Below are 26324 nucleotides of genomic sequence, written 5' to 3' on the forward strand. Positions count from 1 at the left end.
TCAGTTCTGTGCTATATGCAATCATCAAATTCAGCCAAATTACTTTTGAAAGAGGGATGTTATTACATAATTTATGTATGAGTGATGGACTATACAATAGGACAAGATAAGTTGTATTCAAAATGGATCAAACATTTCTGACATGTGAAATTTTAACAGGCGACAAGAAAGGCAATTTAGTACATCTTCCACGGATAACATTAGACACCAAAGGAGATCTTGATATGCCATTCGTATTAAAATGTTTGCAGTTTCCTGTTAGATTAGTTTTTGCTATGACAATTAACAAATCACAGGGACAAACATTCGAAAAAGTCCGTTTATTTATTAAAGAGAAAAAAAACGATATTCACTCATGGACAGTTATACGTTGCATTATCACAATGTAACTCCAAACATGGAATCAAAATTCAATGCAATAGTGACGAAAAGTTAATTCCAAATATTGTGTTTACTGAAGTTTTACAGTAAAAGTGTAAGTTTAAAAAGTACTACAGGGATTTGCCCCCTGCTCGCTAACCCCCTGGGCCTGTGCTACGCACCAGCCATTTCGTGTCCCTGCCACTCACTTTCACCAAACAACAAATCTTTTAATTCTCACGGATACGCCTCTTCATTGGAAAGAAACATTACTTTTCCCTGATGGCAACACAATATAGTAAATAAAAACAAGGATGGTTAGTATTTGTCAAATCAAATCAAATCATTTGTGAACTTCTGAACTGTAAACCTCTCTGGTCATATCTCATGTGTTGTATGTTCTAAAGATGCAACACTCTTTATTGAGGTGGCATAGTCAAACGATGCTTTTATTGTTTCAGGAAAATAGAACGTGTAACAAATAAGATGTTGATTTTGCTTGAATATTTCATTGTAAAGTATAGGAGTGAAATCGATCATTTAGACCAGAGCATTGCTCTTCACTTCAAAGCCAAGGGTTCACGCTCTGGCATGTGACCAGTGTGCCTGTCTGTGTGCCCGCTCAATCCTGATCCCTCCCCACCATGGTGTTCAGAAACTAATTGGACTAGTTGGACATTAAATGTTGAATTTGCCCCACGAGGACATCACATTAAGTGCATTTAGGACTGAAGTCAGCTGTGATCTCTGCTTCAAACACAGTAGAACCTCCGTTTCCGAGTAACTTGGTTTACGAGTGTTTTGCAAGACGAGCTAAATTTTTTTATAAATTTTGACTTGATAAACGAGAGATGTCTTGCAATACGAGTAGTATGGATACACTCTGTCTGCTGAGCGTCATGTGATCACAACTGAGCTGATGGTTCTTCTCTCTCGCGCGTGCGTCTCTCTCTCTTTATCTCTCTCACTCGCGCGTCTCTCTCCCTCTCCTTATCTCTCTCTTTCTTCATCTCTTTCACTCACGCGTCTCTCTCTCTCTTCTCTTGAGGGTAATCATCTCCTATTCTCCATCTGAGTCTGCATGCCTCACTCATATAGTCAACATCCGTACGAGTGTATACTGTTTACTACAGCATTGTGACTGTGTGTGTGTGTGTATGTGTGTGCACGTGTGTGCTGTGAAGTGCGAGTCCCCATCTTGCGCCCCAAAACATGAAGCTGAGTCTCAGTACTTTAACAACACCAGCTTTATTCAGCTTGAAACAGCAACAGCGCGTTTATTTATTGCAGCGGATCTTCATAATATTCCTTGTATCACCCATCAATGGCAGGCGCATATAGCATGTCTGCAATCTTTTTGGATACGCTTATATGGTGAACTGCTACAGTGCTGGGAGACTGCGATTGCTTTAGGAAACTCTTCTGCATGTCGTCCCGTTGGGTGGAATCTCACTCACACCAGCCATGATTCGTTTTAAAGGTAAAGTGCAGGTTAATTTGTTTTATGTATTTTTACTTTATATTTTGTATTAATCATTTTTATATGAATAGTTTTGGGTTGTGGAACGAATCATCTGAGTTTCCATTATTTCTTATGAGGAAATTCACTTTGATATACGACTGCTTTGGACTGTGAGCACGTTTCTGGAACGAATTATGCTCGCAAACCGAGGTTTCACTGTATATTTAGTTTTTCTTTAATCATTTTGTTATTTTTAAAAATTGTTTTGTAAATTATATTGATTTAGTTTTTGTTTGTATTTTGTGTTGATGAATTTTCTTTCTTAATCTTAGGTTAATGTATTTGATGCTCAGTGTTTTCTTTTTAATGTGGGGTCCTGGTATGAAGCCCAAGGGAGTGGCACCACTCGACACTGCAGCTGGAGCTCTGGTTCCAGGAGTATTGAAGAAGAAGAAGATGGAGATGAATAAGCCGCTCCAACACTTAGGCCTAGGGAGGATGACAGAGACATCAGTGATGGAGAGGAATGAGAAGGAGGATGAGAATGGTGTGGTGTGTTCAGGAGGAGCAGACAAACTGGCAGGGATGATGATGGCCACCAACCTTTCCTTATAAACTCCCTGTGCTTCCACCCCACGCCAGCCAACTCACCCTTCCTCATCCCATGGAGTCTTGCAGCCAGACGTTCACTTTCTATAGGACACAAAACAAAAATGGATCTCTAAGTAGTTCTGCTCTCAATATATAAGATAGATAGATAGATAGATAGATAGATAGATAGATAGATAGATAGATAGATAGATAGATAGATAGATAGATAGATAGATAGATAGATAGATAGATAGATAGATAGATACTTTATTAATCCCAAGGGGAAATTCACATACTCCAGCAGCAGTATACTGATACAAAAAACAATATTTAAATAGTAATAAAAATGCATGTAAAAGCAGACAATAACTTTGAATAATGTTAGCGTTTACCCCCCCGGGTGGAATTGAAGAGTCACATAGTGTGGTATCTCCTCAGTCTGTCAGTGGAGCAGGACGGTGACAGCAGTCTGTCGCTGAAGCTGCTCCTCTGTCTGGAGATGATCCTGTTCAGTGGATGCAGTGGATTCTCCATGATTGACAGAAGTCTGCTCAGCGCCCGTCGCTCTGCCACAGATGTCAAACTGTCCAGCTCCGTGCCTACAATAGAGCCTGCCTTCCTCAACAGTTTGTCCAGATTTGAGACGTCCCTCCCCAGCACACCACTGCGTAGAAGAGGGGGCTCGTCACAACCGTCTGAAAGAACACCTGCAGCATCTTATTGCAGATGTTGAAGGACACCAGCTTTCTAAGGAAGTATAGTCAGCTCTGTCCTCTTTGGCACAGAGCATCAGTATTGGCAGTCCAGTCCAGTTTATCATCCAGCTGCACTCCCAGGTATTTAAGGGTCTGCACCCTCTGATCTCGGGTCTGATAAGAGAGTGAAGTGTACACACAAAGCACAATACTCGGTAGACAAGGTCTTGTGTTTTATAGCTGAATCGGACTCAGGCTTAATCGCACTGAGATTTTGATGCAAGGGATCTTGAGATCACAAACGAAAGTGAAGTGCTGAACGCTTTGGTGTAGTGGCCAGCCGCATGCACTCAAGGACACTCAGAGACTTGTCCTGAAGCCACTCCAGTGGTTCTGTGCTTCTGGCCATTAAACCATCAGCCTTTTCTGAGGTGACGTGCACTCTGGAGCTGCAGGTGTTCTTCAAGGTCCTCTCTGTATTTGGCTGCATTTGTCCAAAGACACTATACAAAGTTATTGTCTGTTGTACCTGCAATTGTATCACTCTTTAATTTATGGCTGATTTACATGCAAACAACGTGCGGCAGTGAAAATTTCTTTCCTGTTAGGGAAAAATGCAGCAGAAATGGTTGTTATGCTGCAGACAGTCAAGCGGTCAACCAACACTTTTATCTGCAAGTTTTGAAAAGGTTGTGTCAGGATTTGTGAAAGAAACGTCTCCACTTGTGGCAAACAGATGACTGGTTCGTCCATCGTGACAATGCAGCTTTCCACTCCGTGCTGAGCATTCAGCAGTTTTTGACCAAAAATAACGTGACCCCCATTCGTCACCCTCCCTATTCACATGATCTCGCCCCGTGTGACTTTTTTTTTTTTGCTTCCCCGGAAAAAAGTCCTCAAAGGGAAATACTTTGCTGACGTGTAGGAAGGTGAAACAAAAAGTGGCAGAAAATCGAGGAGTTTTGAGCAGTGGAAAAAACATCTCGCTAAGTGTATCGCATCGAACGGAAAGCACTTTAAAGGAGACTGAGGTCTGAAAGTGTCTCTTTATTTCTGGATCACTCTGGGTACTTTTCCCCACCTTCATGGCTGACCTTTCCCATGTCCCTTCATCTGACTGTCGGATCCTCCTCCTCTGCTTCATGTTTCAGTGCTCCAGGAGTTCATTGAAAGTGTTCTGCTTGGATGTTTTTGGTGTCCTTTTTGTATAAATTGCTGTGAAAATTCAGAGTGGCCACACAAGGCAGTGGTCTGTCTGCTGACCGATCAGTAAGCCCTCCTGTCCATCCATTCTTCTTCTTATCTGCTTTTCCATTTCAGGTTTGTGAAAAAGGCAGGGCTCAACCCTGAACGGGGGCACCAGTCCACTGCAAGGCCCGCACACTCTTGGACCCATGTCAAGTGTGTGACACCTGATTAGAAATGCATGTTTTGAAGTTGTTGGAGTTTCCAGGGTACCAGTAGTGACAAATTTGGGAAGGAGAAGAAGGAAGAGTTGCAGAGTTGCATGTCTAACATGACATCAAGTGACATCAACACCATATTCTGGCTGCAGGACTGACGTCTGACTGGCAGGTGAGTCCTTGTCTTCATTCATTCATAGTGAAGTCATTCAGAAGTGGTGGACCCCTGAGTGACCAAAGGAGGGGCACAAAATGTCTAGTGAAAGTACAACACTCAAACCACAGCTGTCACTGTGTGCTCCTACATATAGTCACTCTTCGGTCTATATAGTGCCTTTCAGTAGTGCTGCTTCAGCAGGACCATATGCCTGTCCTACTTAACAGAGGACAAGCATTGACACTTTGGGGACACAGCAGTTGTTGGGGTGTCAGCCTAAAGGACATATAGCTGGGAATTAACAGTGACCCCTGCTGGTCAGACTGGTGTTTCTATGCCTGAGGTGTCTCAGTCCCACACTGTGACAAACACACACCTGATTGGCTACTCATACCCAATAATAATTGAGACCCTGACAGCCACACTCAGTCACAGCGTTGCTGCCATCCTACCCATCCAGTGAAATTCATTTGACCCCAAACTACAAACACAAAGAGATTGTGCGCTTGTTGGGTCATCAAGTGCTCGATGAAGGGTACTGGGTGAATGGTCACCTGGTATCAGATGGCAGATTATTACACTGCAGTCAGTACTGACCCACAACCCAGGGCTCAGTGAAGGAGGTGTTGAGCCTGTGCTGGAGGGTCATTGTGTGTGAGACGCTATAAGATGACCGAGAGCCAGCAGGCCAGTCCAGATAGACGCCTGTTCTGGGGCTGTAGGGGGCACTGATGACAGTCTGCTTGTCTTTGTGATACAACGAGTACCGGTTATCAAACCACTGCCAACTCCAGGACTTGTCGTTGTCTCCAAGGCTGCACTTCACGCTCCCTCCTTTATCACTCAGTCTTTTAAATGCGACTCCTGTCAACCTGCAGTGTCCAGTGCACTCCACCTGCCAGTAACAGCGCGTCCCAGTCAGAGCCTCTCTGCACAGAACTTCAGGCCAGCAGTCAAATCTGTCAGGATGATCAGGATATTCAGTCCCAGTCCTCTCTGATGTCACCTTCTTGTCTCCTTCAGTCAGACGGAGCTCTCCGTGTGCCATGTTGATGTCCAGTGTGAGTGGACAGAAGTCTGAAAGGAGACAAAAGCAAACGAGTGAGGACATCTGTGAGTGTGTAACGGGACTGGGGGTGGGGCACAATACAGACAATTAGCAAGAACCAATCAAGAGCTGAGCTGATGTTTAATGGCCTGCTAAACATTTAGGGGTCACCCAGCAGACCAGGGCTACATGGAATATAAAAATAATATAAGAACTGCCTGAGAATTACATGTTTGTAATGAATGGTCATAAACCTGACAGCTCGATGATTTACTGGACAGCAAACACGACGGTCACTGAATGCTGAGAGACGTGCAGTTCAGGGAAGAAAAACTTAATGGAGTGACCTGCAGCTGCTCAGTCAGTAAAGATGATTATTTACTCAGTAGAAATGAAAAGACGTGGGTTCAAAATGATGGAAAATCTGAAGAAAAGGAACTCAGCTGACAATAACTTGATTCAGGACAGCATGATGGCTGAGTGGTTGAGCTTCACGACTTTGAATTTGCCACCCTGTCGTCATCTTTGTCAGGTCTGCATGTTCTTCTTGTGTCACTCCTGGTCTTCTTCACACATCCCACAGACATACATGTTGGGTTAATTGGTGGCTCTGAATTGGCTTTGTATGGCTGTGGCTGTGAGAGCATCTGACTTAATAAGCACAATGCAGCCTGGACTGGATTAAACCAGTTTCACAATGTTGTGTTAAAAATTACTTCAGAGGGACAATTTTGAGCGCATTGTGGAGACGCTCGCTATTGACACAGTCCTATCAGGGATAGACAAGGACCTTTGTGATGAGATGCTCCAGAATGACGTCCACTCACTGTTAGACTTGGCCCGCAGACTGGAGGGCGCCCAAGGCACCTGGAAACACAGCGACTATCCAGGCTTGGCCCCAATGTTGATCCAACCAGCACAGGCTCCTAGGGTCACCAGCACCAAGGGTGGAAGACATCTTCATAAGAACACCATAGTGGGGACTGAACTCAGCTGCTTTCACTGTGGTCAACTAGGACATCTGGCTCAGGAGGGCCACCTCCCATCAGCACAAACCTTGACCATTGGTCTGCTCCAGGTATGTGGCTCAAAAGTTTTTACATTTGTAAAATAAAGGCACTTATCAGTGCGCAATTCATGCAGTGATGAGGAGCTGTGAGTAAATTATGATGAATATTTTTGCAGGCTTTTAGGACTTCAAGTGCTGTTCTTATGTGAGGAAACTTATCATGACATTAAACCATAACGGGCTAAGAGCCCTGCCTGGCTGAGGTCCATTTTATACCTCATTTGTTTTTCAATAAACCAACCCTACTCTCAATAGCGTAGACCACCCTAGTTCAGAAGCACAGAATAAAATGATCCAATATTATGGAACTTTAATGACTGAAGTCCTTCCTTTTACTGTACAATGCATTATAGGCTTTTCTATATCAAACAACACAGCACTTTAAAAGTTCTCGATCCCTTGTGCTATAATAATGTCATGTCAGTACAGAGTCCCTAGTCCTACCTTTCTGAAACTTCTTTGATACTTTGATCCAACTCTCTTCTTCTTCGTCTTCTCTGTTACCCGTAAACTCCATTATTTGACATGTTTGAGATGTCATTGATGGTGATCTGTAGCTTGAAGGCAGAAAGGAAGGTAGGGTAGGGTGTCATCAATTCCTATTAACACTTTACACCAGTTTTTTGCTACTTTGATTTAACTGGATATAACTTTGCCGTACTTCACTGATTGTTCGCAAAATAAAGGGCAGACATTTCTCTTTCAGTTGTAAACATCTGTTACAGATGTTGCAGAATAAGTTGCAAAATTCAGTAACATCCATCCATTATCCAACCCACTATATCCTAACTACAGGGTCATGGGGGTCTGCTGGAGCCAATCCCAGCCAACACAGGGCGCAAGGCAGGAAACAAACCCCGGGCAGGGTGCCAGCCCACCGCAGAATTCAGTAACATCTGGAGTGTTTTTCCAATTTCCATAGGTGTTGGAATAAACTAACAATCAGAGTGAAAGTGTCAATGAATGAGCACCCAGAAAAATTACAAGATGGGAAAAATCAATCTAGATGAGAACAGGCCGTTCAGCATAACAAAGCAGGCCGGTCCTAGGCACTTGATTCTGCTAAAAAACACATCAAGTCGAGTTTTGAATGTCCCAAAAGTCCAACTGTCCACCATGCTACTCGTCACTTATTCCAGGTATCTGTGGTTCTCTGAGCGAAGAAGAAAAACTTCCTACTGTTTGTGTGAAATGTACCCTTCACAAGTTTCCAACTGTGTCCCCGTGTTCTTGATGAACTCCTTTTAAAACAAGAGTCTCGATCCACTGGACTAATTCCCTTCATCATTTTAAACACTTCAGTCAGGTCTCCTCTTATTTTTCTTTTGCTTAAACTGTAAAGGCTCAGCTCTTTTAATCTTTCCTCATAACTCATCCTCTGTAACCCTGGAATCAGCCTAGTCTCTATTCCCCAGACTTTTTCTAGCACTGCTATGTCTTATATGTAGAATGGAGACCAAATGAGGCCTCACCAGTGTGTTATAAAGCTTGAGCAGACCCTCCTGTGACTTGTACTCCACACATCAAGGCGCTATATAACCTGACATTCTGTTAGCCTTCTTAATGGCTTCTGAACACTGTCGGGAAGTTGATAGCTTAGAGTCCACTAGGACTTCTAAATCCTTCTCATAAGGCATGCTTTTAATTTTCAGAGCCCCCATTGTGAATCAGGCCCTGTGGCAGAAGTGACAAATGTCCGCCACAGTAACCCTTTAGCTCTTCACTTCACATTGGACTGAAGCCTCTAGAATGTCAAACTCTGTTATAAGTTTACTTGGACACTAAAAAACAAAGAGACCCTCAGGCACACGATGACTAAAGCCTTTAAAGACACTCAAACACATTGTGATCTGCTCATTCTTGTTGGCTGAGCTCTTCATGGCTGACATCTCTGACTACGAGGACCTGAAGACTGACTGTGGTGAAGAGGAACAGCCAAGACATAAAGTGAGAGCTGGTAAGTCAACTGAAAAAGTCTGTAAATCCAATAGATCTGAGTGTGTAAAGTGGACATTGAGTGGTGGATCAGCAGTCTGCTTTGTATCTTATGAGCTGCATGTCACTTGTTGCCACATTTGGACCATACAGTCTTGTTAATTAGTGGACAGTGAATGGGTCTGAGGTGGCAAAGGCCTTCATAACGGCGGCCATTTTTCTCTTCCCATTCAGATACTGAAAAGTCAAGCAACATGATGCCTTTTATTGGCTAACTAAAAAGATTACAATATGCAAGCTTTCGAGGCAACTCAGGCCTCTTCTCTTCTTCAGGCGAGATGTAATCCAGAAACTGGAGTTCCCTGTGTTTATATCCACACACTAGGACAAGAAACAACATTGGGAACTCTTTAAATGAGAAATCTTAAATGTAAAAAATTAACAGATTCCTTCAGGCTAAGATTCATTTAACAAGAGAGAGAACAACAATGTCTGGTCAAGATCTTTGGATAAGATAACTGTCCAACAAAGTCTTTGGAAGTTTCTGATGAGTTTTTCAATACAATGTGAGTGTTTAGTCTGGTTATCTGTGTCGGTCTGAGAGATGCAAACAATCCTCATATCTGGCCATACAACTCTTGTCTTTATTCAAACCATGTTGTAATGTGTTAAATTTTAACATGAGTTTGACTTCCCATTCTTGTCTCTCTTGCTGTGTGACTTTAAAGTCCCTCTCACAGTGTCCATGGCTGTTGAAGTGGGCCGCTACAAGAACATCTGTGTTGCCATGTTTAATGTGTCACCTGTGTAAATTCATTCTCTGGCAGAGCGTTTGTCCAGTTTCTCCCACATAGAGTGCAGTGTCAGAACATTTCATGCAGAGAATTAGGTAGACCACATTAGATGATCTGCAGGACAATGACCCCCTTCTGCGATGTTCAAGTCGGCAGTGTGGTATAACTATACAGTCTGTATTATAAATGTGGGCAAACGTTTGACATCTTTTCTGTAGGCAGGGAGATGTGCCGTTTCTGTTGGTTCACTTAGGGAGCTTCAGACAATTAGTGGCTGAAGGTTTGGTGGTTGTCTGTATGCCAGGAGGGGAGGTTCAGGAAATCCATTTTTCAGTGTTTGGTCATTGTTTAGCATTGGCTGAAGTTCTTTTATAATTTTTCGAAGTGCTTCAATATGTGGGTTGTAGGTGACAACAAGGGGGATGCGGTTCTTGTTTTCTTTGTTTTCATATTCCAGAAGGTGGTCTCTGGGTATGGCAGTAGCTCTTCTTATTTGAGTGTCTGTTATTTTGGGGGTACAACCTTGTCTGATGAAATCTTGTCTGAGCTCCTGCAGTTGTTTATCCCGGTCTGTCAGGTCTGAGCAAATACGATTGTGCCGTATAACTTGACTGAAAATAATGGAGCGCCTTATATGCTTGGGGTGGAAGCTGTCACTTCTCAGGTAGGTCCGTCTGTGTGTTGGTTTGTGAAAAACAGAAGTTACAAGAATGTTGTCTTTCAGTTGAACGCTGGTGTCAAGGAAGCTGACTTCTGTTTTTGAGTAATTCAGCTTCAGCTTTATGTTGGGGTGAAAAGAATTGTATTCATTATGAAAATGGAGGAAGTCCTTCTCACTGGCAGTCCAGATTATGAAGATGTCATCTTTGTAACGGAGATACAACATCGGTTTTAAGACGCACACTGACATGAAATCTTCCTCTAATTTTGTCATAAATAGGTTTGCATAGTGAGGTGCAAACCGACACCCCATTGCAGTCCCCATTTGTTGCAAGTAGCAATCTTGTCCAAAAGAGAACAGATTATGTGTCAGAGTGAATTTGATCATTTCTATTACTGACTTTGTGGGTAAATCATGTTGTCTGAGGTACGTTTCACATGCCAATATGCCACCATCATGGGGGATGTTTGTGTACAGGGCCTCAACATCCATTGTGGCCAGTAAGGTTCCTTCAGGTAAGGGGCCTATAGCAGAAGTCAGTGGTGTCCTGGATGTATCTGGTTGAGTTGCGGGCGAGGAGTTTAAGGATGTGCTCCACCCGACCAGAAACCTTTTCTGTAAGGGAGCCAATTCCTGAGATGATAGGCTTTCCTGGGTTCCCTTCTATGTGGATTTGCACTTTGAGCTACATTATTTGTATGAAAATGTGCTCTATAAATAAATGTTGTTGTTGTTGTGGATTTTAGGAAGCATGTAGAAGTAACCCATTTTGGGGTTCTCAGGAATTAAACTGTTTACATGATCCCTGATGTCAGGAGGAAAGCTACTTACTATCTTTTTTAGTTCCTTTTTGTAGAGATCTGTTGGGCCTCCTTGCAGTTTGTAATAATGCATAGTATTGGACAATTGTCTTTGTGCCTCCTGTATATAATCTGATGTGTTCATGATGACTAAAGCACCCCCTTTGTCTTCTGGTTTGATCAGGATTTCTGTATTTTTCCTTAGTGAATGTATGGCTCTCCGCTCATCCCCAGTAATGTTTTCTATCCGATTTTGCTGCTTGTTTCAGATCCCTGTTTTCACTCTCTGTCTATAGAATTATCCAGGGTGGAGTTTCTGCCAGCTTCTGGTGTCCATGTGGATTTAATGATGGGGTTGTTGTAACTGGTTGTTGTTGGTTCCTGTGTGTTACCGTTTTCTTTCTTGTAGAAAAATTCTGAAGAAATCTTCCATATCACAGCAGAGTCTGATGTTGTCAATGGGCTTTGCAGGAAAATTTGAGAGTCCCTTTATGAGAACTGAAATCTCTGCTTCATTTGGTGTGTATGAGGAGAGATTAACAATTCAGGTCTGTTGCTCTTTGTTTTTTGCTATTAAGTGTCCAGTTTTCTCTCGTAGTCTATGCAGTTTTTTCTTTTTGTTGACAATAAGGAGTTTCTGGAGTCTTTTGTAATAGCGATGGAGCTCCTTTACCATCTCCTGCCTGTCATTTCCAAGGAGCACGATGAGGTCTTGGACCTCTCTTTGCGTGTTCTTCTTGATGTAAGTAGAAAATTTGGATTAAGTGGTTTCTTATCCTTGCAGATGTCCTAAAGCAAAGTTGCTCTGCGAACCGAATTAAGTGTGTATGATTGGATTCCTTATCATGATGCCTTTCGGGATAAGATTTTCCTTTTGGCATTGAGCAGTTTCTTCCACCGGGTCTTCAGTTCCATACAGTAGCGGTACATTTCGGTGTCTTGTATGTCTGTAGTACTAGGATGTTGTACCGTGTTAGCCATTATGAATGCAGTGAAAAGTCAGTAGTAGAACGACACAGATGTTCCTGTAGCGGCCCACTTCAATAGCCATGGACACTGTGAGAGGGACTTTAAAGTCACAGGGCTTATGGGCAACTTCAGAACACAGCAAGAGAGAAAAGAATGGGAAGTTAAACTCATGCTAAAATGTAACACATTGCAACATGGTTTGAATAAAGACAAGAGTTTTATGGCCAGGTGTGAGGATTGTTTGCATCTCTCCAACTGACGCAGACAACCTGACTACAAGTTCACATTGTTTTGAAAAACTCATCAGAAACTTGCAAAGACTTTGTTGGACAGTTATCTTATCCAAAGATCTTGACCACACATTGTTCTTCTCTCTTGTTAAATTAACCCTAGCCTGAAGGAGCCTATTAATGTTTAACATTTAAGATTTCTCACTTAAAGATTTCCCAAATGTTGTTTCTTGTCCTAGTGTGTATATAAACACAGGGAACTCCAGTTTCTGTATTACAGTCATAGCCAAAATTATCGGCACCCCTGGATTTTTCCCAGAAAATGCGCCATTTCTCCCAGAAAATTGTTGCAATTCCAAATGTTTTGGTATACACATGTTTATTTCCTTTATGTGCATTGGAACAATACAAAAAAAACAAAGAAAAAAAGCCAAATCTGACATCATTTCACAGAAAACTCAAAAACCGGGCTGGACAAAATTATTGGCACCCTCAACTTAATATTTGGTTCCATGCCCTTTGTAAAAAATAACTGAAATCAAGCGCTTCCTATGACCATCAACAAGCTTGTTACGCCTCTCAACTGGAATTTCCGACCACTCTTTTTTTGCAAACTGCTCAAGGTCTCTCTGATTTGAAGGGCTCCTTCTCCCAACAGCAGTTTTGAGATCTCTCCATAAGTGTTCAATCAGATTTAGATCCGGACTCATTGCTGGCCACTTCAGAACTCTCCAGCGCTTTGTCTTCAACCATTTCTGGGTGCTTTTAGAGGTATGTTTGGGGTCATCGTCTTGCTGGAACATCCATGACCTCTGACGCAGACTCAGCTTTCTGACACTGAGCCCTACATTGCATCCCAATATCTTTTGGTAGTCTTCGGATTTCATGATGCCTTCCACACAGTCAAGGCATCCAGTGCCAGAGGCAGCAAAACATCCCCAAAACATCTACGAACCTCCACCACGTTTGACTGCAGGTACTGTGTTTTTCTTTTCTTCGTAGGCCTCATTCCGTTTTCTGCAAACAGTAGAATGATGAGCTTTACCAAAAAGTACCTTTCTGTACCTTGGTCTCTGTCCATAAGACGTTCAGAAGGATTTTGGCTTCCTCAAGTACATTTTGGCAAACTCCAGTCTGGCTTTTTTATGTTTCTGTGTCAGCAGTGGGGTCCTCCTGGCTCTCCTGCCATAGCATTTCATTTTGTTCAGATGTCGACGGATAGTTCGAGCTGACACTGTTGCACCCTGAGTCTGCAGAACATCTTGAGTATGTTATGAAGTTGATTGGGCTGTTTATCCACCATTCAGACTGTTCTTCGTTGCAGTCTTTTATCAATTTTTCTCTTCCGTCCAGGGAGATTAGCTACAGTGCCATGTGTTGTGAACTTCTTGACTATGTGGTGCACAGCGGACAGAGGAACATGAAGATCTCTGGAGATGGACTTGTAGCCTTGAGATTGTTGATATTTTTCCACAATTTTAGTTCTCAAGTCCTCAGACAATTCTCTGCTCTTCTTTCTGTTCTCCATGCTTAGTGTGGCCCACTCAGACACACAACACTAAGGTTAAGTCAACTTGTCTCCATTTTAACTGGCTTCAGGTGTGACTGCTATGTTGCCAGCACCTGTTTCTTGCCGTAGGTGAGTTCAAACGAGCATCATATGCTTGAAATAAAACAATTTACCCACAAGGTGCCAATAATTTTATCCGGCCCATTTTTGGAGTTCTGTGTGACGTGATGTCAGATTTGTTTTTCTTTCTGTTTTTTTGTGTTGCTCCAATGCACATGAAGGAAATAAACATGTTGATACCAAAACATTTGGAATTGCAACAATTTTCTGGGAGATATGGTGCATTTTCTGGGAAAATTCCAGGGGTGCCAATAATTTCGACCATGACTGTACATCTCGCCTGAAGAAGGGGCCTGAGTTGCCTCGAAAGCTGGCATATTGCAATCTTTTTAGTTAGCCAATAAAAGAGGTCATTTGGCTTGACTTCTCACTACATTCATAATGGCTAACACGGTACAACACCCGAGTACTACATTCAGGAACTGAAATTTCAGTCTTGTGAACGTTTGAGCTGTGAGTGGTTTGTACATGCGAGTTTGTGATTTTATTATCGTGATGAGTATCTTTGATACCTCATGTCCCCTGCTTGTGTGACCGCGTGTGTGTGTGTGTGTGTGTGTGTGTGTGTTTGTGGGTGTTACACAAGTGCTGGCCCACTTTCATTCTTCTTTCTCCTTTTTTCTGTGCACTTGTTGTTGTCCATTTTATTTCTCTGTTTCTCTTAAGTGTCTTATTTCTTTTTCTAATTCACTTTCCTCTGCTCCTAAGACAACACATTTTGCTGTAAATCGGAGAGTGAAAGGGGAGAATGAGAGTTCTGGAGTGGGGCATGATGGGAAAAAAATGAGAAAAAAAAATACATCAAAGAAGAAAGAGAAATACTGAGAGAACATAAGAGTGTAAAAAAAAGGTTTAGGATGAATTAGAAATAAACTGTGCCACTAAGCCAGTCCTGATTCTAAAAACAGAAACTGGTGGGTATGGACCCCCAAACAGCTGTAGAAGGTCCAACCTATAGATATCAATATGGATATAGATAGATAGATAGATAGATAGATAGATAGATAGATAGATAGATAGATAGATAGATAGATAGATAGATAGATAGATAGATAGATAGATAGATAGATAACTTTATTAATCCCAAGGGGAAATTCACATAATCCAGCAGCAGTATACTGATACAAAGAAACAATATTAAATGAAATAGTAATAAAAAAAAAATATTGGAGTAATAGCTGGGAAATCGGGGTAGTCAATGATAGCAGAACCCACGTCAAGTCTCCGGTGGGGTAAGCGGTGTGGAGTGTGTAGAGTAGAATGTCCCCACAGGGCAGATTTCACCAAGAATCAGACTGAGCAGACACTTTTACACCTCAGTAACTGACGAGTTCCTAGTCGGGTTTAGAAGTTTATTTGCTGGGCTTCCAAGTGTTACCCACTAGAGAGAAGTTGAAAGGTTTAACAGTGTCACAAAAACCAGACACAAGAGTCATAAAAAGGTTTGGGGCAGCCACCCGTATATTGGTATCCTGGCTGCAAATTGTAGTTTAAATGATAGCACTGCCGTGTACAAAACCGAGTCCAAAACAGAACTGCGGGAATAAGGAAAAGGTGGAGGCTTTTAAAGGGGAAGACAGGAAGTTAGACCACAGGGGTCCGGCTGATAAGGGTCTTCAACCATAGGCTCAAGCACGGATGTGACATCACAGGGGTCGAAGCTGGCAAGGTCTTCTTCCATAGGCTCAGACCTGGAAGTGACGTCAAGAGGGCCAGGTGGAATGGTGAATGGTCTACGGGCAAGGGAGAAAAAGAGTCAGTTCACTCTGCCACATCCCGGTATGTTTCGGAACCCTTTAGCTGCCTCCCATGCACACGTGTGTGACAACAGTAAAAAGAAATTTAAAACTTTATTATCCTTAACTCTGATTTATTTAGAACATAATTGTTCTTAACATCTTCATTAAGAAAAAAAATTATATGGACAAGGATCAAACAAAACGTAGAAGGCAAGCATGCTCACCGTCACCCCACCATCTCACTTGGCATGCTGCTGTTTCTCTGTCTCTGTTCTCTGACTCCAAAGTGCACCCCAATAAATACCTAATCCACATAAATAATCCACTCTAAAATTCAGTGCTTGTGGACAATACAAACACTTCAACAGAAGTTAAAAAGCCCAGTCTAAATCCATGCAGATATCGACTCCTGCTCCATTTCTTCCAGCCCAGCACCTCTTTCTCCAGCCATCTCCCCAGTTCACCACATTGGGCTTTCTCAGCTGGCAGAGACCCCCCTCAGCTCTCTGCCTAGTCTCCTTTGATCCACTGACTGATGACCTGCAGAATGTCAATGGAGAACAGCTGAGCCAACAATCCACTCACCTGACCACCAACATCCTACAGCAACGTCGCCTCACCGTGAAGCTCCCACTCCCACACACTTAGCATCACAAATCCCCTCTCCCTACAAACAGCTTCCCAGTACACTTCTGATAAAACTGTTACATGAACAGACACCCCAGCACAGATCCTAACGTTCGTCTCTTCAGATGTCACCTCTCTCTGCTCTCGGGTTCGTTTGTCTAACTGATTCTCTCTGCCTGCCTTCCCCTCTAACAGAGACGATGGCCGAAGCCCTGCTGTTTGTATCACAGGATGACTACACCTGCTCAATCTGTCTGGAGACCCTGACTGACCCCATTGCCATCCCCTGCGGTGACAGTTTTTGTATGCAGTGCCTCACTGACTACTGGGATCTAAGACAAGAGTGCAGATGTCCTCAGTGCAGAAGGATCTTCACTACAAGGCTTGAGCTGCACATAAACGCAGTGGTGAATGAAGTGGTGAAGAAAATAAAGAAGCAGACACTCAGTCCTCTTCTGTCTCCGAATAATGCCGACCCTGGAGACTTGGAGTGTGACATCTGTACTGGGGAGACGTCCAGAGCAGTGAAGTCCTGTCTGACCTGCATGGTCTCCTACTGTCAGTTGCACCTGCAGTCCCACTTTAAAATAGCGACCTTGAAGGACCACAAGCTGACCGATCCAGTTAGAAATCTGACGGAGGTGATCTGTGATAAACATCAGAAGAGTCTGGAGATATTTTGTAAAACTGATAAGACGTACATCTGTGTGATGTGTGTGGTGTATGAACACAATGGGCATGTGATGGCGGAGCTGGAGAGGGAGAGAAAGGAACAAGAGGTGAGTGGAGTCTAGTGTTTAATGAAAGAATTAAACCAAAGACGTTAAGGGATTTCTATCAGTAATTTAACAGAGACATCTAGGCATCCATTTGAGGAGAATAAATGTTCTTGTCTATGATGGTAGGGAGCTGAAATCTATACTGGTGAGACTGGTCAGAAGACGTGTCTGATAGAAGAATTCATCATTAGAGTACAGGAACACTTTGGAAAGATAGAGTTGAGAGAAATGTGTGCATGATGTACAGATAGATAGATAGACAGACACTATATACTAGATAGATAGATAGATAGATAGATAGATAGATAGATAGATAGATAGATAGATAGATAGATAGATAGATAGATAGATAGATAGATAGATAGATAGATAGATAGATAGATAGATAGATAGATAGATAGATAGATAGATAGATAGATAGATATGAAAGGCACTATATAATAGATGGGTAGGAAGGTAGATAGCACTTTGTTTGTTGTAATGTGAAATTTAGTTTTTAGAGAAAGTCAGGAAATATAACAGGACAGTAATAAGCCACACAAACAGACACAAGAATCACAAAAAAAGACAAAAACTGTATTACGGTTGGTGTAAAGGAGCACCTTGACACACTTGTGCTGAATATTTGGTTGTCTGAATGTCCTCGTGTTGGTGTGTCACAGAGAGGAGGTGCAGCGCTGTTCATAATGGCGCTCAGCTTTGTCTTCATTCTCGCCTCCTCTACGACCTCCAGGGGTCCTGAGTGCCTCCCATAACTGAGCTCGCCTTCTTTATCAGTTTGCAGAAGTGATGTCCTTGAAGTGATGTTGCTAACCAGCCTACCACACTGGCCATCACAGAGCTGCAGAAGATGTCACTTCCTAAATTGAAGGAACGAGGTCTCCTAAACAAAACTGCTCTGCCCTTTCTTCTCTAGTTACTCAATGTTCCAAGACCAGTCCAACCTATAATGCGATGTGGACCCCCAAGTACCTGCAGGTGTGGACCACCTCTAAATCCACTTGAATGGTGACCAGACATACAGGTTCTCTGGTGCAGTGAAAGCCAATAACCAGTTCCTTGGTTTTACTGGTGTTTAGATGCTGAACATTCTCCCCTGACCCCATTCCTGTGTCTCATCCCCCTTATCAATATACACCATAAGTGCAGAATCAGCTGAGAATTTGAGCAGGTGACTTGATCTGCGGTTCTAATTCTAGTCAGATGTGTACAGAGTGACTAGTAATGGAGACAGACCTGTTCATTTGGTGCTCCAGTGTTGCTCACACAGTTCTTGAGTCTCACACACGGTGGTCTGCCTGACAGACAGTCCATCATCCAGGACCCCACAGGCTCACCCACCTGCATGTCTCTAAGCGGACCCCTTAACAGGGATTGCAGGATTATATTGAAGAGAGAAATCAAAACACATAATCCTCACAGTGCTGCCAGGTGAGAATAAGCCTTGTGGAGCAGATACTCCAACTGTTGTTCGGTCAACTGCAATGGGTCCAGGTGGTCTACCACAAGAGGTCTTGCATAGTCCAGGACCAGCCTCTCAAAGGTGTTCGTAATGTAAGACGTAAGGACCACCTGGTGTGTAGTTTGTCGATGAAGAGGCGTTTACCTTCTTTGGAACAGGAACAATGCAGGTGTCCCACAGCAGTGGCACTTTCCGGACCCTTAGGGACAAACTGAACAGGATTAGGAACAACAACAATTATTTCTGTCGCACATTTTCATACAAATAATGTAGCTCAAAGTGCTTTACATGATGAAGAAAACAGAAATAAAAGACAAAGTAAGACTAAACATAAGACATTAACATAGAATAAGAAATCTGAGTTTGTTAACTTCCAGCTGTCTTATTTCTCGAATTCATTTTTAAGAGGTGTTCATTTTTTCTGCGATTCACTTATGATGTGTTTTTCTTTTTTGATGTTACTCATTTGATTTGCTGTCCGGTTTATCTGAGCTCAGTACATTAATCTTCAGACAGAATGTGAATCTGAAAGTGAATTCTCACAAGACCACCGCATGTTCTCTGGTGTGTCCAAACAGAAAGTGCTGGAGGCGACACAGAGAGAAATCAGGAGGAGAGTCCAGAAGAGCAAGAAGAAACAGAAGAAGATAAGGAGGGCGGTGAAGCAGATGAATGTGAGTGGAATTAAAATGACAATTCATTTGAATAAAAGAGAAATAAATGAAAAATAGAAGAGAGCAATGACATTTAGGGAGGGAGATGGAGAGAAGAATTTGTGTTGTGTCCTTCATAGCATGTCACTGTTGTGGAAAAATAATAAAAAGTTGATCAGTATTGATCAATCTGGTGTACGTAACAAAAGCCACGCAGGCCTTGTTTTGTCTATAGTGCAAGTGCAACTTCTTGTTTCTCCTAATGAACAAAAAACCACAAGTGACCAACTGATGAACTTAAAGGATGTGGTAAATGCTGATCCAAGCAAAATGTTGTAAGATGTAACGGTTTGAAATTCTTGTGCAACTAAAGTCATAAGACAAAGGCTCTATAAAAGATTTGGGACACCGACCCCTCGGGGCAGATGAAGGGCAGGTGTCCTAGGACTGTGCTTCTCTGTCATCTTACCCTTGCCTGGTGTGTATTAATAAAAAGATTTTTTACTAACTTTAATTATATCTCTCTGTCTTCAGTCACAAGAAACAACACTATAGAAAAAGTGCCCACACTGTCCTCCATGATCTGTTCATTTGTGGTTCAGTTCAGACAGTGTGACCCCAACGTTCTTTGGATTTTCATCCACACTTTCGTTTTCACCCCGTAACATGAATCTGCAGGTTGGCATTGGTGTTCTGAAGGAGATCAGTGGGCACAACCTTCCTTTTCGGTCATTTCTTGTTCATTTTTCACAACTTTGTTTGACTCCATGTGGTGGAGTGAGTGCAGTTTTGATTGTTGATTGTTCTTCAGACATTTGAGAAGTCTTAAAAATGTCCTTACATTTGAATCACCAAGACTCTAAAATATCAGTTTCCTTAGTAAAACTCTCACCTAACCCTTTTGTTTGGTGTGGCACTATTGTTAAGAAGTATTTTGACGGCTGCCAGTTCTATGTCCCTGCTCAGTTCTGCTGCCTCACATATCCGGTGTCCCCCATCGGTGGTCCTTGTGCAGTTTGTGTTTTCTTTCTGTTATTTGTGGGTTTTCTTCCTTTGTTAATTGGCAGACTCTAACTCTATATCAGTCCATTATGATAGTGATGAGGGGTCTGTGTGACCCTGGGTTTGACTGGCACACTATCCAGGGTTGCTTCGTGACAAGTAAAATTTTTGAGAAGGTGTTCATCCAGAACTCTTCACTTAAGCTTTAACAAACTAATTTATTCACCACAGATTCAACATTAAAGAGTTCACTGCCATCAAGTTTGTTTAAAGTGCTAAATATGGCAAGTTCAGACCACAGGGACGTATCATCAGTTCAGAAAAAATGTCACTCAACAGTCCAATTAAGAGACTGATGAACTCAGCTGAGGTGACAGTCGAGGAACAGCAAATGAGCGGAGGAGGACAGTCATCCAGACAGACCAACATACCACCAGAGTGGTTTAGGCCTTTATGCTTGTCTGCTTTTGCGGATTCCTTATAAAATTGCTGCATCTTAGTAAAATATCAAATTCCCCATCTAAGCCCAAGCCAAATTCTCACTAACACTTGTGACGGACGACCGGGTCCCATGCCTGGCCGGTACGCCCCTTCGATGTGTATTCAGGGGGAGCAGACCTGGATGGTGCAGTACCTCCCCCTGGACGCTGGATGGCTGCCCTGCTGGGTGGGAGCGGTGCCTCAGGTTCTCGCAGGGCTTCATGGGAGATGGAGTTCTCCACAGTCCTGTTGGGGTCTGGGTGGCTGCCAGGGACCACGGCATGGGTCCCTGAGCCCAGCTGGACTAATCTTCAGCCCCACCTGGGAGTGCAACCGGAAACAGGTGATCAAGCACCTGGAGCACTTCCTGGTGGGCCATAAAAGGAGCCAGCAACCACCACTCAATGGCCAGAGTCGGGTGTAAGGAGGACAAAGCTGTGCAGGAGTGGTGGTGGAAGAGAGAGGAGTATTTTTGACTTCATTGTTTAGTGCTTGGGACTGTGTTGTACCTATGGGGTTCATGGGGAAGACGTGCCCCACAGGTGAAGAAAAATAACTCCCGTGTCAAGTCTGTGCCAGGTCGGGTGCAGAATAACGCCTTTCTTACACATATTTCTGAGACATTTCTTTAAAAATTGATTCCATTGATTTACATGTAATGAATGTTATACTTGCATTAGTGCTCCTCAGGTTCAAATGTAACTCATTCAGACCCCTTTTGTTCTGCACCAAAATTTCAGACATGAGTTAAATCTCCTAATGTCTGTAGCCTAACCTGGACTGGTGCATAGCACAGGTAGAGCTTCTGAGGTGACTACTTTGTCAGTTCTCCTCCCCAGCTTAACACTAAACTCTTTGAATTTGGATCACACAGCTGATAAGTCTGCCCTTATGTATGTCATTTGTTTCATCCTTCGACAATGACAAGTGAGCCCAGCCCAAAGACGTGCTTACCCATCCACGTAGGACTTGTACCTGTGCACCAGTAAATCTAAACTTTCAGCCCCATGATGAAACCTGCACCTCAATTTCACCCGGTGATTCAGTCCTGGCCTTTTTCTCTTTTCTCTCTTTGTGTGCCGCTTTGGATGTGTCAGTTGGGACGTCTCATTCCTGCCTACCGCCTGCTCCCTAACACCGCTGCTCACACATGGCCTGATTTCGTGTCCTCCCTCCTTAAATGATCTCTTACCCATTCGCTACCCTGCTAGAACAAATCCTCACCTGCTGGACTGAGTGTGATTTAACCAAGTTAAATAGCAAACTGTTTCCATACTTGAACGCCTTCTTCCTGCTTCTTCGAATGTCTTCATTGAGGTGTTCTTTTGGCAGTTGTGTAAGCTTCTCACATCAAGAACTGTACGAATCAATCCCTCAGCCTCTACAATATGAGAAACAAGCACGTGTACTGGTGCTGTCTGCCTACAATAATCTTCAGTATTTCAGTTACACTCGGCCCCCTCCAACACCTGATATGGACAGTCATCCTGGAGCCACCCTCAGGTGACAAATGAAAGAAGAAAAGATGGGAACTAAAATGTGACAGCAACAAATGTCATCAATAAATTAGAATGGAAAAAAGTACAGCAAACAGAGATTTAATAAATATGCTAAGTAACAGTTAGAATACAAATCTAGAGATGGATATTGAAAATGCGGTAGATCAAAGTCATCCAAAGTGAACAATAATGGGAGCGTCTACTTAAGGAAATGTGAAAGGTCGTAGAGCTCATATAAACTCGCTGGCTGAGCCGTGCTGATCTTAGAGATCCAGTCGGCCTCTTTACGTACGTTACAGGAGACTATCGATGTCACCACATCGTGAGATGGCCTGGTGATCTCTAGCGCCATACATTTCAAAGCTGTAACGGTGTGTTAACCTTTTATAAAATGCCTGCAGTGTTCTGTAGAGTTCTCAGGAATGAAGTGTCTGAGTGTCCCACCTAAAGTAATGGACAGGGGCATAAAAGTAAACAGAGCGCCCTTTCGGTACTGCAGTTTGGTCTGTGATGAAGTGAGGCGGTGATGGAGTCACCTTTAAGGACATCTGGAAAATAACTACAACAGAAGTAACAAATAATGTTCAGGTTGCAAGGACTGAAGAAAATCTTGCAGATGTGTGATGTCTGGTGATAACTGACTAAAAAACACCATTTAAAAAATATAATTTTAACCCTAAACCAGAACACAATTACTACACACAACTCTCCAATGAATAAAGACTCCCCTTATTTTGCACAACTACCTTCCAACATGCAAGATTTTCTCCTTCTTCTCCTCCTCTCCTGCTCTGCTCCAGGTCAGTGTTGTCCTTCTTCACTCCCAGCTCCAGCTTACCCAGCACAGCAGGAGAGGCTCTTTTTAAAGCTGAACTCTCAAGTATTTTCAGAAGGTGACAGGTCTACTCCAGATGCACCTCTGGTTCAGACTAAGGCCTCAAAGCACAGTGGAGTTATCACCCAATACCTCACTCTAGCAGCTCCAACAGACCTCACAATGGCTACCTGTTCAGACTACTTAGCCCACACAGCCCAAGGAGTGCCCAAATGGGAGCGCTGGCAGTGGGATGCCCCCACCCAGCAAATTCAGAGAACATGTTTCCCTGGGAGAAAATCTCTTACTGCCCTTCTATTATTCTACTTTTCTATTAAGGTAAAGAACTATGATCCACCCCAGATGTGATGCCAGCCCATCCAAATGATCCTTTACAACATCTAACTGCCAACAGAAGTGCCCTGTGACTGGTAATTCTTGTTAGGTGACGTAATTCAGTATCTTTTCTTCATCCAACTAGATCTCTCTGGAAAATGAAGTGGAGGAACATAAGAAAAGCTTTACTGATCTGATTTGCGGTCTTAAAGAAACCCAAGAGAAACTGATTGAGAAGTTCAGAGCACAAAAAAAGATGGAAATGGAGAAGGCTGAAGAAGTCACGGAGAGACTCGAGAGGGACATCAAGGAGCTGGAGTGTAAAGGTGCTGAGCTGAGGAAGCTTTCGGAGACCAAAGACCACATCCGCTTCCTGCAGGTGAGGTGACAAATCATTGGGTGTCTGATCAGACTGGGGTGTGTGGGACCTGAGAACATTTAGAGAGAAATTCAAAAGATCTGTGGAGTTTGTACAACATGACAAGAAAGGACCATTCAGTCCAATACAGATCGTCCTTTCATACTCACCTAAAATTTCTAATAGGCCTATTTACAAAAGTCTTTGGGTTGCTGCTTCCATCTGCACCTCAGGATAATTTGTTAGTTTGCCTGAAATCTACGCCTAACTAATTCCATTTTAAAATATAGCATCTAATAAAATATCACACCAACTCTCTTCATATCTTTGAACACTACTGTCGGGTCACTTCCTTGTGTCTCTGTTCTTAAACTGATGAGGTGTTCAAGTCCTTCAGCATTTCCTCCCAGCTCAGACCCCACAGTCCAGTCTGATCACTCTTCTCTCGACTTTATGTTCTGCTGTTATGTCATTTATCAAACAGGAATACCAAACTGGCACACAATATTCTGGATTTGGACTCCCAGCTCCTGAAACACTACATGGTCTGAGGTTTGTGGACTGCCCTTCTAATTAGTGAGTCCAGCTATTTCAGCCTCCCCATTGCTAAGTGGTCTACACAGTGATTTTCAGCATGGCACCGGCTTAGGATGCCACATTTAGAACAAGTTGGTTTGCTAAATTTCATCCTTGGTCAAGTGTAAGTGCTGTAAGTGTAAAATGGACATGTACAAGAGTTAAAAACAACAGCTCAGGTGCAAAGTAGTAGAACACAAAAAGTGTGTGATGGAAGGCCAAATGTTGGGCACATAACACATCATCGGTCTTTGGTTGCAGCACTCACTATTGAACTCCAAACTGGCTCAGGAATCAACATCAGCACAGAAACTGTTTCTCTCGAGCTCCATTAAAGCATGAGCACTACCAAGAACCAGCTGGAGTGGTGTAAAGTCCACCACCATTGGAGTCTGGGGCAGTGAAAACACGTTCTCTGGAGTGATAAATTATGGTTCAGAATCTGGCGGTCTGCTTGGTGAATCTGGTTTGGTGGGTACCAGGACTACACCACCTGGTAACAGTCTGAAGAAGGTCAAAAGAGAAATGTTGTGGAAGAACTTCACTGGCCTGCAAAGGGCTCTGACCTTAACTCCTTTGAACAGTTTTGGGATTGAATGGAATGGTGACCTTAAGCCCAGCATTGTCACCAAGCATCCAGGCCGACATTTTTAATGCTCTGGTGAGTGAATCGAAGCAAATCGTGGCAGCCATTTCCCACAATCCAGTGGAAAAGAGTGGATGCTAAAACAACAAAGTTGGGCAGGCAACTCCATGTTAATGCCAATGGGTTTAGAATGGGATCTTCAGCAAACACATATGGGTATGATGAGTGGGTGTCCACATTCTTTTGGCCATGCAGTGCATATAGTACATGTGTCATGGACACCATATCACCCACCTTCTCAGCTTTGTCTGGTGAATGATGATCAGTTTAAAAGTCTGTCTTCTCAGTTTCACTTTCTAGCTGCAGACCTACCATTGCATAATTAAATTGCGTAGATGTTTTTGTACTTTTGTAAAAGTCTTTGCATTACTTTTAATTAACGTCACCTCACATCTATAAAAGCAGCAGCTCCAGCACTGACTCTGCAGTCCCCATTTTTATCTTAAAGGACCCATTCACGGTTAAAGCATTTATCATTTTACCACTTCACCAGAACTCTCCAAAAGTGCTTGAAAAGTTACCTGCCATTGTGTTTAATGACGCCTGTTCACACCAAGGTGCTCTAGCAGTGAATGGTTTAGAGAACTCCTGCATGAAGCAGTTTTCAAGCGTTTTCAGCCAAACATTTGATCCATTGAATTCAGTGGTACCACTCATAAAACGCTGGTCAAAGAAAACAAAAGAACCCTTTTTAAAGGAAGACACTGCTGAAGCAACTCATTGAAACAGGTAGGACAAAAGCAACAGCCATTGACAGAAAGGTAAAGCATGCATGTATCTTGAAATCACGTGACAAGAACTCAGCAAAGGTTCTAGTTATAGATTTAGTTTTAATCAGGTTAAAGTTTAGTACGGATGTGTTGACAGATAGGCATAGTGGTAGCACTGAGCTGGCATTCCCTCCTTACAGCGCCAGCGTTGACAGATAGGCATAGTGGTAGCACTGAGCTGGCATTCCCTCCTTACAACGCCAGCTAGTAGGGGTTTGCCGTGTCTCTCCTCTTGTAATTCTGGATTAATTGCTATTAATGAGTGTTTTCAATGTTGCATTATTACTTGCTTTAATGTTGAATACTGGAAATGTGTCAGTAATACTTCTCAATTATTTAAGTATGTTTAGTTCTTTGTGTAGTAAGTACCATCCATGTCCTTATTTCATCTTCAGTCTGAGCCCCCGGCTGTACACTAGATGCTGTGAGACCAGGTCACACTGTTTGAGAATATCTTTATCAAATAGCTGCATTAACCTAAACAGATTCTTTAAAAAAGGTTCCTGAGTCTGCATTTTAAGAAGAACGAGGAACACAGGGTGATGTACAATACAAGTGGAGGAAGACGCACACAGGTGGACTACATCCTATTTAGGAGATGCAATGTGAAAAAGGTTAGAGACTGTGAGGTGGTGGCAGGGGATAGTGTAGCTAGACAGCATTGATTGGTGGTATGCAGAATGAGTTTTGAGGTGAAAAAGAGGAAGAGGGTGAGAATGAAACCAAGGATCAGATGGTGGAAGTTGAAAGAGGCAAGACTATTGTGTAATATTCAGAGA

At 42.9% G+C, this 26324-nt stretch overlaps 1 protein-coding gene across 1 annotated transcript in view; it reads left to right on the top strand.

Annotated features, from left to right (window-relative positions):
* Positions 1-8663: 8663 nt before the first annotated feature.
* Positions 8664-26324, top strand: part of LOC120521498 (E3 ubiquitin-protein ligase Midline-1-like) — a 67201-nt gene continuing 49540 nt past the window's right edge. Inside the window, exons 1-4 of the mRNA XM_039743076.1 lie at positions 8664-8742; positions 16366-16949; positions 18990-19085; positions 23341-23574. Of these exons, the coding sequence (XP_039599010.1) occupies positions 8664-8742; positions 16366-16949; positions 18990-19085; positions 23341-23574 (993 nt within the window). The remainder of the gene's footprint in view (positions 8743-16365; positions 16950-18989; positions 19086-23340; positions 23575-26324) is intronic.

This window comes from Polypterus senegalus, unplaced genomic scaffold, assembly GCF_016835505.1.
Source record: "Polypterus senegalus isolate Bchr_013 unplaced genomic scaffold, ASM1683550v1 scaffold_2547, whole genome shotgun sequence".
NCBI classification, from domain to species: Eukaryota; Metazoa; Chordata; class Cladistia; order Polypteriformes; family Polypteridae; genus Polypterus; species Polypterus senegalus.